Source organism: Peromyscus californicus, unplaced genomic scaffold, assembly GCF_007827085.1.
Source record: "Peromyscus californicus insignis strain IS unplaced genomic scaffold, ASM782708v3 Scaffold_24__1_contigs__length_46423439, whole genome shotgun sequence".
NCBI lineage: Eukaryota > Metazoa > Chordata > Mammalia > Rodentia > Cricetidae > Peromyscus > Peromyscus californicus.
The window spans coordinates 34,301,444-34,316,467 of NW_026294535.1; the positions used below are offsets into that span (position 1 = coordinate 34,301,444).

Consider the following 15,024-nt stretch of genomic DNA (forward strand, 5'->3'; position numbering starts at 1 on the left):
TTTGTGACTTCCAATGAAATGGCCAATTCTACTCATTTGCCTCTGATATCACCTACACAGGTCACAGAAGATCCCATTGGCTATAGAAAATCAATCAAAAATCACCACATACTTTCCAAAAGCTATTAATAGGAAAGACAGGTCAAAGCAAACATATAGGAAGAAGAACTCAGAAGGTGGGAGCTTGGGAAATCATTAGAGAGAATAATACAAATCATATTATAAAATAAAAATGTGAATGCATTAAGAACACATGTACTAGAAAAGCTCAGAGATGTTCTACATGTATATGAGGCCCAGGGCAATGTCTAGAAGAACCTTGGAGGGGGTGGGGAGGGCCTTTGCTGCACCCCATGGAATTCTTATAAATATCCTTTTAGAAGAGACAGAAGGGGCCAGTGGATTAGGATCCAGGCTTTCTCAAGGCTATCTTGTGTTTCTGTTTCTCTCCCCTCTATCTTTCTATCTAAATCTCATGATTCCTCAAGAGTATCCTGGGGTAAAATATGGGACCCTGTCATCCAGCTGGCCTCACACACCCTTCTCATCATCTTCATACTACATATATTTCAAATGCTTTGGGGAAACCAAATATCTCATCTGCAATACTACATGGTCTGGAGTTAGACCCTGATATAGCAATTTATTGAATTGATATTAAATGTTTTGGATATGCTTAAAACAAGGATAAATTAAAAGAGTAAGACTCTCAATCAGTTTCCATAAATAGTTTGTTTAAGGATGGAGGGACATTCTGCATGGATCTACAACAGGGGATTAAGTTTTCCTTCTTTTTTTTTTTTTTTTTTTTTTTTTGGTTTTTCGAGACAGGATTTCTCTGTGTAGCTTTGCGCCTTTCCTGGAACTCACTTGGTAGCCCAGGCTGGCCTCGAACTCACAGAGATCCGCCTGGCTCTGCCTCCCGAGTGCTGGGATTAAAGGCGTGCACCACCACCGCCCGGCAAGTTTTCCTTCTTAAAGGTAAAACATGTCTTGTGGGTCCCTCACAACACTCTGCACAGGCTAACGCTTGATTTACATCATTAGAGGGAAGCTGAAAGACAGGAGTGAGGAACAACAAGGGCTGCCCCAGAATTTGTTCAGATTATCCAGCGTTATTCTGCCAGGCCCAGGTTCCATTCTGAACACATCACAGCTTACACCCATCTGTACCTCAAGTCCCAGGGGCTCTGTTGCCCACTTCTGGCTTCTTAAGGCACTGATGCATGTGGTGACATGTGTGGAGGCAAGACATTCACACATAAAACAAAATGGATTAAAAAAAACCTGTAGTTTTTGGTGCTGAAAATAATTAATTTGAAAATAAAATATGATGTTTTTATTTTAGTGCACTTTAAAATGTCTGAAAAAACTCATTGTAGAGAGAGTGAGTGGGACAAATAGAAAGGAAGTGATGACTTCCTGAGACTTGAAAACCAACCCCCAGCTCTCATACCCAAGGAGGCCTGCCCCTAGGACCTCTCCCTGGCTCCAGCCATTCCCTGGGAACACCTGCCCAACTCAGCCCCAGTTGCCAGCCAGATGGCAGGGCTCCTGCGGGAAGGTTCCCCTTCTTCAAGACCCCCCAGTGGACCCTGCAATCTATACGCCCTGCCCACACCCATCCACCTGAGACCCCTCAACCCACTTTCTGAGGCTTAAAAACCAACTCCCAGCTCTCATCACACACATACACATACACACACACACACACACACACACACACACACACACACACACACAGAGAGAGAGAGAGAGAGAGAGAGAGAGAGAGAGAGAGAGAGAGAACTCTCATTGGGCCTAGAGAAAGAGCTTTCATTGGACAAAGAGGTCTCATTGGACCAAGAGTAACTTCAGCAGACAGTGAATCTGCCAACCCTCATTAGACCAAGAGTGGCTTTCTGAGAAGTAAAATCTGCCACCTCTCATTGGATCAAGAGAGGCTCCCTGAAACACAGAATCTGTCAACTCTGACTGGACCAAGAGCCCTGATAAGACAAAGAACGAATCTGTGAGTCACAGAATCAACTAGCTTGGGTTGACCCAAGAGCAGCTCCCTGAGACACAGAAGCTGCCTGCTCCAATTAGACCAAGAGCTAAGATTAGACCCAGAAGGGCCCCCTGAGATACAGACACAACAAGCACAGAGTGTACCAACAACAACTCCCTCAGACACAGGCACCTCTTATTATTATTAGATGAGGAGATGGGCAGATGTCAAGGCAGAAGTACATACAACAGCATAAAGAGAAATACAGCATCACCAGAACCTAGCCCTCCTCCAATAGCAAGACCTGAACATCACAAAGTAGAAGAAACAGAAGAAAGTGACCTTAAGAATAGCATCATGGAGATGCTAGAGGTCTTTCAAGAAAAAATGAAATAGAGGAAAAGATGAACAAAAAAGTGGAGGAAATCAATAAAGAAATTGAGAAAAAGTCAAACAAAAAATGGGAAGAATTCTATAAAGAAATAGAGATAAAGAAAAATAAAAAATTGGAAGAAAGCAACAAATCCCTTAAAGAAAACCATGAAAAGCAATGAAACAGGTGAGGGAAACAGTTCCAGACCTGAAAAGTGAAATAGAAACAATGAAGAAGACACAAACAGAGGAAATGCTGGAAATAGAAAATCTGAGTAAACGAACAGGAAACACAGATGCAAACATAGCCAACAGAATGTGAGAGATGGAAGAGAGGGTCTCTGGTGTAGAGGATACAATAGAGGAAATGGATTCGTCAGTCAAAGAAAATACCGAAGCCAAGTCATAACACAAAATGTCCAAGGAATCTGGGACACCATGAAAAGACCAAATCTAAGAATAATAGGGATAGAGGAAGGAGAAGAATACCAACTCAAAGGCACAGAAAATATATTTAACAAGATCATAGAAGAAAACTTCCCCAACTTAAAGAAGGAAATACCTATGAAGATACAAGAAGCCTATAGAACACCATACAGACTAGACCCTCAAAAAAGTCCCCTCACTACATAATAGTAAAGCAAATAAACCTACAGAATAAAGAAAGAATATTAAGAGCAGCAAAGGAAAAAGGCCAAGTGACTTATAAAGGCAAACTCATCAGAATAACACTCAATTTCTCAATGGAGATTTTGAAAACCAGAGGGACCTGGACAGATGCAATGCAGACACTAAGAGACCATGGATGCCAGCCTAGAATAATATACCCAGCAAAACTTTCAATCATCATAGACGGAGTGAACAAGACATTCCATGGCAAAACCAGATTTAAACAATACTTATCCACAAATCCAGCCCTACAGTAAGCTCTTAAAGGAAAATTCCAACCTAAGGAAGTCAGATACACCCATGAAAACACAGACAATAGAAACCCCACAGCAGTAAACCCCAAAGAAGAAAAGTACACACACACTACCACCAAAAGATAACAGGAACGAACAATCACTGGTCATTAATATCCCTTAATATCAATGGACTTAATTCACCTATAAAAAGACACAGGCTAACAGAATGGATAGGAAAGCAGGATCCATTTTTCTGCCACATACAAGAAACACACCTCAAATTCAAAGATAGACACTACCTAAGAATAAAAGGCTGGGAAAAGTTTTTCCAATCAAATGGTCTTAAGAAACAAGCTTCGTAGTGTTATCCAAATTAGCAAAATCAGAAATGAAAAGGGAGATATAACAACTAACATTGAGGAAATCCAACGTAATAGCCAGCAAAATAGACTTCAAACTAAAATCAATCAAAAGAGATCAAGAAGGACATTACATACTCATCACAGGAAAGATCCACCAAGATGAAGTTTCAATTCTGAACATTTATGCCCCAAACACAAGGGCACCCACGTATGTAAAAGAAACATTACTAAAGCTTAAATGACATATAGAACCCCACACATTAATAGTGGGAGACTTCAACACCCCACTCTCACCACTGGACAGATCTGCCAAATTGAAACTTAACAGAGAAATAAAGGACTTAATTGATGTTATGACTCAAATGGACTTAATCAATATTTACAGAAAAATCCACCCTAACAAAAAAGAATATACCTTCTTCTCAGAACCCCATGGAACCTTCTCTAAAATCAACCACATACTTGGCCACAAACCAAATCTCAACAGATACAAAACAATTGGAATAACCTCCTGTGTTCTATCAGACCACCATAGTTTAAAGCTAGATTTCAACAACAACAAATATTAGAGAAAGCCTACAATCTCATGGAAACTGAATAATGCTCAACTGAATCACCAATGGGTCAAGGAAGAAATAAAGAAATTAAAGATTTCCTAGAGATCAGTGAAGATGAATATACCACATACCTAAACTTATGGGACACTATGAAAGCAGTGCTAAGAGGAAAATTTATAGCACTAAATGCCACATAAAGAAGTTGGTGAAATCTCATACTAGTGACTTAACAGCACACCTGAAAGCTCTAGAACAAGAAGAAGCAAAGTCACCCAGGAGGAATAGATGCCAGGAAATAAAAACATTGAGAGCTGAAATCAATAAAATAGAAACAATACAAAGAATCAATGAAACGAAGAGCTGGTTCTTTGAGAAAATCAACAAGACAGACAAGCCCTTATCCAAACTAACCAAAAGACAGAGAGAGAGCATCCAAATTAGCAAAATCAGAAATGAAAAGGGAGATATAACAACTAACATTGAGGAAATCCAGAGAATCATCAGGTCATACTTCAAAAACCTGTACTCTGCAAGACTGGAAAATCTAAAAGAAATGGATAATTTTCTGGATAGGTACCACATACCTAAGTTAAATCAAGACCAGATAAACTATTTAAATATACCAATAACTCCTAAGGAAATAGAAACAGACATTAAAAGTCTCCCAACCAAAAAAGCCCAGGACCAGATGGTTTCAGCATAGAATTCTACCAGATGTTCAAAGAAGAGATAATACCAATACTCTTTAAATTGTTCCACACAATAGAAACAGAAGGAATGTCACCAAACTCCTCTATGAGGCTACAATTACCCTGATTGCCAAGCCAAAGATGCAACCAAGAAAGAGAACTACAGACCAATCTCTCTCATGAACATTGATGCAAAAATACTCAATAAAATACTGGCAAACAGACTCCAATAACACATCAAAACAATTATCTACCATGATCAAATAGGCTTCATCCCAGGGATGCAAGGGTGGTTCAACATACGAAAGTCCATCAATGTAATACACCATATAAACAAACTCAAAGAAAAAAAGCCACATGATCATCTCACTAGATGCTGAAAAGGCATTTGACAAAACCCAACACCCCTTCATGATAAAGGTCTTGGAGAGATCAGGAACACAGGAAACATACCTAAACATAATAAAGGCAATTTACAACAAGCCAATAGCCAACATCAAAGTAAATGGAGAGAAACTCAAAGTGATTCCACTAAAATCAGGAATAAGGCAAGGCTGTCTGCTCTCCCCACACTTATTCAATATAGTACTTGAAGTTCTAGCCAGAGTAATAAGACAACATAAGGAGATCAAGGGGATACAAATTGGAAAGGAAGAAGTCAAGCTTTCACTATTTGCAGATGACATGATAGTATACATAAGTGACCCCAAAAATTCAATTAAGGAACTCATACAGCTTATAAATACCTTCAGCAATGTAGCAGGATACAAGATTAACTAAAAAAAAAAAAACAGTAGCCCTCCTATATACAAATGACAAACAGGCTGATAAAGAAATCAGAGAAACATCACCCTTTACAATAGCCACAAATGATATAAAATACCTTGGGGTAACTCTAACTAAGCAAGCAAGGGACCTGTATGATAAGAACTTTAAGTCCCTGAAAAAAGAAATTGAAGAAGATGACATAAAATGGAAATATCTCTCATGCTCATGGATAGGTAGGATTAACATAGTAAAAAGGACAATCTTACCAAAACCCATCTACAGATTCAATGCAATCCCATCAAAATACCAACACAATTCTTCACAGAATGGAGAAACAAAATACCCAATATAGCCAAGAGAATCCTGTACAATAAAACAACCTCTGGAGGCATCACGATCCCTGATTTCAAGCTCTACTATAGAGCTACAGTAATAAAAACAGCTTGGTACCGGCATAAAAACTGACATGTTGACCAATGAAACCGGACTGAAGACCCTGACATTAATCCACACACCTATGATCATATGAAATTCAACAAAGAAGCCAAAAGTGTACAATGGAAAAAAGAAAGCATCTTCAACAAATGGTGCTGGCATAACTGGATGTCAACATGTAGAAGATTTCAAATCCATATCTGTCACCGTGCACAAAGCTTAAGTCCAAGTGGATCAAAGACCTCAACATAAATCCAGCTACTCTGAACCTGATAGACGAGAAAGTAGGAAGTAGTCTTGAATGCATTGGCACCAGAGACCACTTCCTAAATATAACACCAGTAGCACAGACACTGAGAGAAACAATTATTAAATGGGACCTCTTGAAACTGAGAAGCTTTTGTAGGTCAAAGGACACGGTCAAGAAGACAAAACGACAGCCTACAGAATGGAAAAAGATCTTCACAAACCCCACATCTGAAAGAGGGCTGATATCCAGAATATATAAAGAACTCAAGAAATTAGACATCAAAATAACCAACAGTCCAATTAAAAAATGGGCTATAGAGCTAAACAGAGAATTCTCAACATAAGAAGCTCAAATGGCTGAAAGACATTTAAGGAATTGCTCAACATCCTTAATCATCAGGGAAATGCAAATCAAAATGACTCTGAGATACCATCTTACACCCTTCAGAATGGCTAAGATCAAAAACACTGAAGACAGCTTGTGCCAGAGAGGATGTGGAGCAAGGGGAACACTCCTCCACTGTTGGTGGGAATGCAAACTTGTACAACCACTTTGAAAATCAATATGGTGCTTTCTTAGAAAATTGAGAATCAATCTCCCTCAAGACCCAGCTATACCACTCTTGGGCATATACCCAAGGAGTGCTCAATCATAACACAAGGACACGTGCTCAACTATGTTCATAGCAGCATTATTTGTAATAGCCAGAACCTGGAAACAACCTAGATGCCCTTCAACTGAAGAATGGATAAAGAAAATGTGGTACATATACACAATGGAGTACTACTCAGCAGAGAAAAACAATGACATCATGATGTTTGCAGGCAAATGGATGGAACTAGAAAAAAATCATCCTGAGTGAGGTAATCCAGACTCAGAAAGACAAACATGGTATGTACTCACTCATAAGTGGATACTAGATGTAAAGCAAAGGATAACAAGACTGCAACTCACAGCTCCAGGGAGTCTATCTAGTAAAGAGGACCCTAAGAAAGACACAGGGATTCCTCAATGACAGAGAAATGGATGAGATCTACATGAGCAAACTGGGGTTGAGGGGGGATAATGGAGGGCAAGGGTTGGGGGAGAGTGCTTAAGGGAATGGGAGGTCCCAACTAGATCAGGAACAGAGTGGGAGAACAAGGAAAGAGATACCATGATAAATGAAGACCCCATGGGACTAGGAAGAAGCAGAGTGCTAGAGAGGTCCCCAGAAATCCACAAAGACACCTCCACTATAGACTATTGGCAATGGTCGAGAGAGTGCCTGAGCTGAACTACTCTGGTGATCAGATGGCCGAACACCCTATCTGTCATGATAGAACTCTCATTCAGTGTCTGATGGAAGCAGATGCAGAGATCCATGATCAAGCCCTAGGTGGAGCTCCAGGAGTCAAATTGGCAAGAGAGAGGAGGAATTATATGAGCAAGAGATATTGAGACCATGGTTGAAAAAAAGCACAGGGACAAATAGCCAAACTAGTGGAAACACATGAACTATGAACCAATAGTGGAGGAACCCCCACGGTACTGGACTAGGCTCTCTGGATAAGTGAGACAGTCAATTAGCTTAAACTGTTTAGGGGGCCCCCAGGCAGTGGGACTGGGACCTGTCCTTAGTGCATGAGCTGGCTTTTTGGAGCCTGGGGCCTGTGCTGAGACACTTTGCTCTGCCTTGGTGCGGGGAGGAAGAGACTGGGCCTGCCTCAACTGAATCTACCAGGCTGAGCTGACTCCCCAGGGGAGACCTTTCCTTGGAGGAGGTGGGAATGGGGGTGGATTGGGGGGAGGGTGGGTGCTTAGAAGTGGGAGGAGGGAGGATGGGGGAATTAGTGGCTGATATGTAAAATTAAATTAATTATAAAAAATGCAAATATTAAAAAAAAGAAAGTGACGGGGAACTGGCTGTCACTGTAGTAATGTCTTCGTGTCTACACGACTGGAGGTTTCACTGTGTGGGAATTACCTTGTCCAGGGCCTATTAGGGCCAAGGGAGATATGTCAGCTGGCTTGTGAATATTACCCCAGAATATCCAGCTTGTAGTATGTAACCAGGGTGTAGGCAATGGCTACGTGTAGGTGCAGATATAGGCACATGCTATGTGTTGGCGAGGATATAGGCACAGGATATGTATAGGTGAGGATGTAGATGCTGGTTATGTTTAGGTAAGGCTGTAGGTGCTGAACATAGACCCTATTAAGAGTGTCATGTTGATTTTTCCCAATATGTGAACCATTTCCCCAGAGACAGCATATGAGAATAAAGAAAGACAAGGTGTGCATTGAAATCATTTAATGCTCATTTTTACTTTTTCAAATATGCTTAGTTTTGCTGATACAGGCTCATGTGTCTCAGAGTTAGTTGATAAACATGAAGGTACTGTAAGAAAGTTAAGGGCTAACACAGAGACTACTAATCTGTCCTGAATACTTCATGATAAGCTAGAGGCATGGAACAATCTCTGAAGAGTTAACACAGACTGACACATGAGTTAAGAATTTGATTTCTAGCACTATGAATGGGCCAATTCTAAGATAAAGGTCACACATTTCATGACACCAAGTTTCTGAGTTGAGGCAGACGCAGTTCTATCCACTCAGAGTTCTGTTCCCTTAAAAACTAGCCTTACCTCACACAGTGGCTGTTCTTAACTGTCTGGGTGCTGAGCCTGGGAGCTCACACAGCTGCCATTTCACCCAAGATCTACTGTCTCCTTACATATTTGCTGTATGTCTATCCAACAGTGGAGAGATGAAGATTAGTTCCAGTGAAACTTAATGTGAATTACTTCATAGGTGAAGAGCTGATGTACAGAGATGTGTGTGACACTCAATGCTAGATCACTGTCACCAGCATCTGCTGCCTAGGCTAACTGAAAAATGGAGGCTTTCCATAAAACAGTGAACACATTAGTCAGCACTAAGCCTCTTAGGAAACAGTCTCCATGTTGCTCCTGTTTCTGATAAAAGCCTGCTTGTCTGAAGGGGAAACTGAGGAAATGTGATCTTTCCCATAACTACTTCTATAGCAAGAAAGAGACAGAGTGAGCTGAGGTGGAGGCACACGGCGGTTAGACCCCACAGTCTTTAATGTACTGGGTGACATCTTCGTTTTGACAGTGTCTTATCCAAGCCAACCTGTGGAGGAAAATGAGACAGGGGGAAATGGTTAGAACTGTGTCCTCTGTCACACACATTCTCAAACCTGTGAGGGGAAATAGTATAACAGTAACACTCATGGAGACTGTGTTCTAGGCCAAGATCTAGTGTGAAACCCAGGCTATAGCTGCACCCAGAACCTACAGCTGACTGGTGGAGCTGTGTCTACAAGGCTGTTTGATCCTCTCCAAACCATGGGCAGAGCACAGGATGCTCAATGTCACTGTGACATCACAGGCACAGAACTGTTAACTGATGATACAAATAGTCTGGGGGCCTAACAAGGAACCAGTCGTGTGTGGGAATTCTCACAATCTGGAGAAATTCCCTAAACTTAATGATGGAGTGAAAGGCCCCAGCTGTACCCACAGTGCTCAGAATAACACTTGGGTCTTAGAAAGACTCAACACACATATCAACAGAACCAGCATTTTCCCCTTCCAGAGTTCCAACATACCATGCTTTCATGCCTTGTGAACTTTTCACAACTATCTTTGCACATTGTATGGCTTGAGTGATGTCATCCTGGAGCAAAGCTGAAAGACAGGGGTGAGGAAGGACAAGGACTGTTACAAAGCCATTTTCAGTTCAGATCTAGCCAGCTTTCTTCTGTGACACTGAGCAGTGCATACAAGAAATTATTTGGCAAGTGTCCCTGCATCTGTGATTATTGGAGACAGCCTCTCTTGACTCTATGCAGGTGACATGGTGTAAGTCATTTTATTTCTCATTTATAAAGTCCCTGGCAGGTTGGCATATACTTGAGTGTAGAGTGTTCTTAGGATTCTAGCATGGTTAAAAAGTAAAGAACACATTGAAGTCATGAGGGGTCACTGGATGCTGTGGGACTGTCAGGTGCCTTGAGGGAAGTTCCTCTTTGTTCACACACTGGAAAATAGAACAAGCCAGAACTGTCACCTGAGTCTACCAGTGGAATTTATCCTAAAGTAAAACAGGGGCTGGACAGATGGCTCAGTGGCTAAAAGCACTGGATGCTCTTTAAGAGGACTTGATTCCCAGAACCCACATAACTTCTTCTGGCTTCCACAGGTACCAGGCATGCACGTAGTACACAGTCCTCTATGCAGGCAGAACACCCACACACATAGAGATAAATGAATACTTTAAGAAAGAAAACAATGCACAAGCCTTGTGGGAATAAATTTCTTCCTGGAAATTTTTAATCGGTAACATAGAAGCAGCCAGGTGCTTTAAGACTCAAGATTTAAGAGTGGTATTTTCAAAATGCAGAGTATTGTTACTATAATTTTATTCACTCTTTAAAATGAGAATTCAGGTAATGTCATTAGTATTGTTGTAGTTTTGAGTAATAACCATATCATGAAGCTGTGCAAGTATAATTTAATTTGTGTAAAAATGTAAAATCTGTACTTTTTATGGGAGTACATATGTGGATGATATAACTTTACTAGACCTACAGCATAGATTCACAGTCTAGAAGAGTATTTTCCAAAGTTTCCAGTTACATCAACTCTCTGAGCACTCACATTGGGAGTGATGCTCCTCTTTGCTTGTCGTTTCTAATACTTTCAATGACTGCAGATGGGTGTACACAATGGTTTTAATGATAAGCTAAGCAGGCTACAAAGAGTGTTCCACCATCTTTTCTCTTCTGAAAAATTTTCACCAACAAATTTAACAAATTAGGAATTAATAGTTCACTGTTTAGAGTGCTTGACTAAAATGTAGCAAGTCTTGGGTTCAGTTCCCACACTAGGAAAACAGAACACCATTGACCACTTTAATTCATGCACTAAAAATCACGTATTACTTCTCTCGCCACATGAGCGCAAGTTCTCCCATCCCAGACCACAATCCTGATATGAACCTTGTTTGTTTGTTTCTTGTTAAAAATAAGTTTCATCTTAAATACACGAATCTGTGTTATTTTGTTAGATCAGATAATTTCAACCTAAGAATTATACCATTTGGACATGCAAACTAAGGAGTTTAAAAACAGAACTTGATGTTAGTAATTCACTCTAAAATCCCTCAACACAAAAAGCACATTGTAGGCAGAAGTTCCTCTTCCACCAACAACTCCCAAATACCCAGCAGTCGCTTCCCAAATTACCACACAGAAGATTATATTAATTATAAATGCTCAGCCATTAGCTCAGGCTTATTACTGACCAGGTCTTACACTTAAGTCAATCCATCATTCTTATCTATGTTTAGCCATGTGTCTTGGTACCTTTTCTCAGTTCTGCCTTGTCATCTTGCTTCCTCTGTATTCTTCTGGTGACTCCTGACTCTGCCCTTCCTCTTCCCAGAATTCTCCTAGTCTGTTCACCCCATCTATACTTCCTGCCTGGCTATGGGCCAATCAATATTTTATTAAACCAATACCAGTGACAAATATTTACAGTGTAGAAGAGTATTATCCCCAAGCAGTACGTCAGAACATCACATAGAAGCCAGTTGGACAAAATGGCAGTTGTTTAGTGGTACCTTGTTATATAGATTTTATTGTAGTAACATATTCATTTGTATATGTTAGAAATCTTCATAATAAAATCCATTCAGTCATAAATGACCCTATGGCAATTTCCATAACTACTCTTAAGTAAACAGCTAGAATGCAAATCTCTAGGACAAAACACCAGTAAGACCACTTAAAATTAATTAGTATATATTCCAGACATTTTCATATGTTATAAAATGACAATTAGTCAAAATGTTTATTTTTCTTAATTTCAATTATGTGTCTGTGTATGGGTGAGTGCATGTGAGTATAGGTTAAAAAAAATCCCACCAAGTTTTAATGATACCAGCTCTTTATTTTTAATTTTCTATTAATTTAACAAGTGTGTCTGTGTGTGCTGGTATATGCACCAGTGAACGTGCACATACATATATGTGTATGTACAAGTCAGAGGACACCCCAGGAGCTGTTCCCTAGAAGCAGACCACATTGTTTTTGATACTGGGTCTGCCATCGGAACTGGCTTACAGATTAGCCTCTGCTGGTTGGCCAGTGAGACCCATTGATCTGTCTTCTCAGAATCCCTACTGCTGATCTTACAAATGCATGTCACCAAATTCAGCTTTTATGTGGGTGCTGAGGGTCAAACCTTGGCATTGAGGACTCTTCTGTCTGAGCTACCTGGCCAGCCTCTGTTTATTTTGTTTATTCATTTAGGATTTTGGAGGTGGAACCAAGGGCCCTCTGATTGGTAGGCAGAGCATTCTATCTCCAAGCCATGCCCTTAGCCTAATGTCTTCCTTGGCTAATGTTGATGTGAATAACAATGACTTTCTAATAGTCCAGTCTCCCCAGGTTCCTCATGCTTCCTTCAGTGATGTCTCCTGCACAGAATCTCTGCTCTTGCACATGAGAGCAGGTGTGTTGTTTGCTATCCCTCTGACCCAGCCTTGTCTTACCACTGCAGGGCATCCCACACTTATTTGGCAGTTTCGGCGTTTCGCCATCATCACACCAATGTTCATTACTGATCTGAAATATCCCATAGACGGTGACTCGGGCTCCAAAGTTCCTTGTAAGCTTTGTGTTTAAGTGACTTTCATGCTGAGCCAAACACACCCCTAAAAAGAAAAAAATATATTCATCAATAAGCAGCAACAGCAAATGATTTATATTGGAAACCAAAGTTAGCTCTTGTATCTGGCTGTATTTCACAAGTGATTTATGTTAAAAATATAACCATATGATTAAATTATAAAATATGCTCCCACTAGTTCACGCTGGGTTTGACTGTGTTTCCCATTGTAGTCTCTGGTCTTAAGCAATCCTCCTGAGTCTGCCTTTTAAGTAGGTCAATTTGATGTACCCAGTCAGCAAGTGAAAATCTTCAAGAGCCCCAAAGAGGATCTATTTGAGGACAAATCAGTTTGCACTGAGAATAAACGAGATAAGGTCATTTTAAAACACTCAATAGATGGACTGGTCACAGTGGTGCTCTCTTTTATTCCCAGCAGTCCATAAGCAGAGGCCAGAGAATCTGTGTGGGTTTGGGACCAGCCTGGCAACATAGCAAGTTCCAGGCTGGGCCGAGCTATATGCTGAAACCATGGCCCCTACTCCCCAAAATAAAATAGCTGTTTCTTCCACTGCTTTTCCCTCCCTCATCTATTCTGGAGATACCTCTGCCTAAAATAGAAACACAAACAGTAGTTAGGTGGATTTTATAAATTAATATCAAATTCACATGCTAATAAAACGTTCCTATTAGAAGAATAAGGATTTCCTCAGAGATATGTTCTTATAACCAATGTGAATTTGTATGTTAAGTTAGAATTCTTTTTCTTGTCTGTGTCACTATGGATACAACTTTGGCACAGAACATGCAATCTCTTACTTGGATTTCAGGAGTGTGTACCATCACAAATGACTGATAAGAATATTGAAATTGAGAACATTAGAACAGGAAAGGCTATTCTGCAAATTCATCCATCCATCCACCCATTCATCCATCCACCACCCATCCATCCATCCATCCATCCATCCATCCATCCATCCATCCATCCATCCACACATATATTATCTACTCACTCATTCATGGACAAATATTGAGTAGGAGCTGCCTTAATCGTATCTGATAAGCACACTAGTTACAAGGACATAAATGGTGTAGGCCATGAACAACTTTTTTCATCCACCTCTTCCATTATGCAAAAAGAAAGACCTTCCCAGAGTGAAGAATTGTATCAAGTCACTTCATACTCAGTTTCAGAAGACCTCACTTCAGCAGCAAGTAGGGGTAAATAGGATCCTTCTGCCCTGCATAGAAAGTTCAAAAGGTTTGAAAGTTTTTCTCTCTCTAAAGGTCCATACCATGGTCAGAGAAATGAAGACACATCCCAGTCACTCCAGGCTCTCAGAACTCAAGTTCTGAATGAGTGAGTCCTCCCATCTTTTCTCACCCACTGTGGGCTATTGAGTCTGAAGCAACTGGAAAACCTAGTGACTCTCCAAGAGCACCTCAGGTCCTATTGCCTTAGCCTGGGAACATGTCCCCTCCCATGCCATCACTTCAGTATCTCTGATGAAAAAGATGAACACTGATGTTTTTAATCAAACCAAGTCAAATACACAGAAATCCTAAAAGCTTATTGACCCCAGCTCCCTCTCTGCTCACTGATTGCTTCCTTGTACCTGTTATGCAGAGGGTTATTATCTGGAGGGGTCAAGAAGAGGAGACTTACAGTTGGCCAGGCTGATTCCCTTGAAGCCATCCATTCCATGTTTTTTCATAACTCTGGCGAACTCACATTGCTCAAAGACCTTGGCCTGGACACTGACAGAAAGCAGGAGGAGCCCCAGAGAGAGGAGAGCCTTCATGTTGCCTGGGAATCAACTCAGCAGCTGCCCAGAGCAGCCAGTCCCCAGTATTTAAGTATCTTCTCCTCCCTTCATCCTCTAGCAGTTTGGGGGCTCTACCTTTTGAGCTTAGTGCCAAGCAGGAGTTCTTATTGATCCACAAACTTGAAAACCATTTTTATGTTTTCCCAATGTTTAAACAGAGACATTCTGTTCCATAGAGAATGATGAAATG

At 40.6% G+C, this 15,024-nt stretch overlaps 1 protein-coding gene across 1 annotated transcript; it reads right to left on the reverse strand.

Moving 5' to 3' along the window:
- Positions 1-9,399: 9,399 nt before the first annotated feature.
- On the reverse strand, positions 9,400-14,810 carry LOC128120013 (lysozyme C-1-like). Its single transcript, XM_052753772.1, has 4 exons — positions 14,675-14,810; positions 12,893-13,054; positions 9,945-10,023; positions 9,400-9,466 (listed from the first exon to the last, which is right to left on the reverse strand). Exons 1-4 carry the CDS (start codon positions 14,808-14,810, stop codon positions 9,400-9,402), a joined length of 444 nt encoding a protein of 147 aa, XP_052609732.1.
- Between the last annotated feature and the right edge of the window lie 214 nt (positions 14,811-15,024).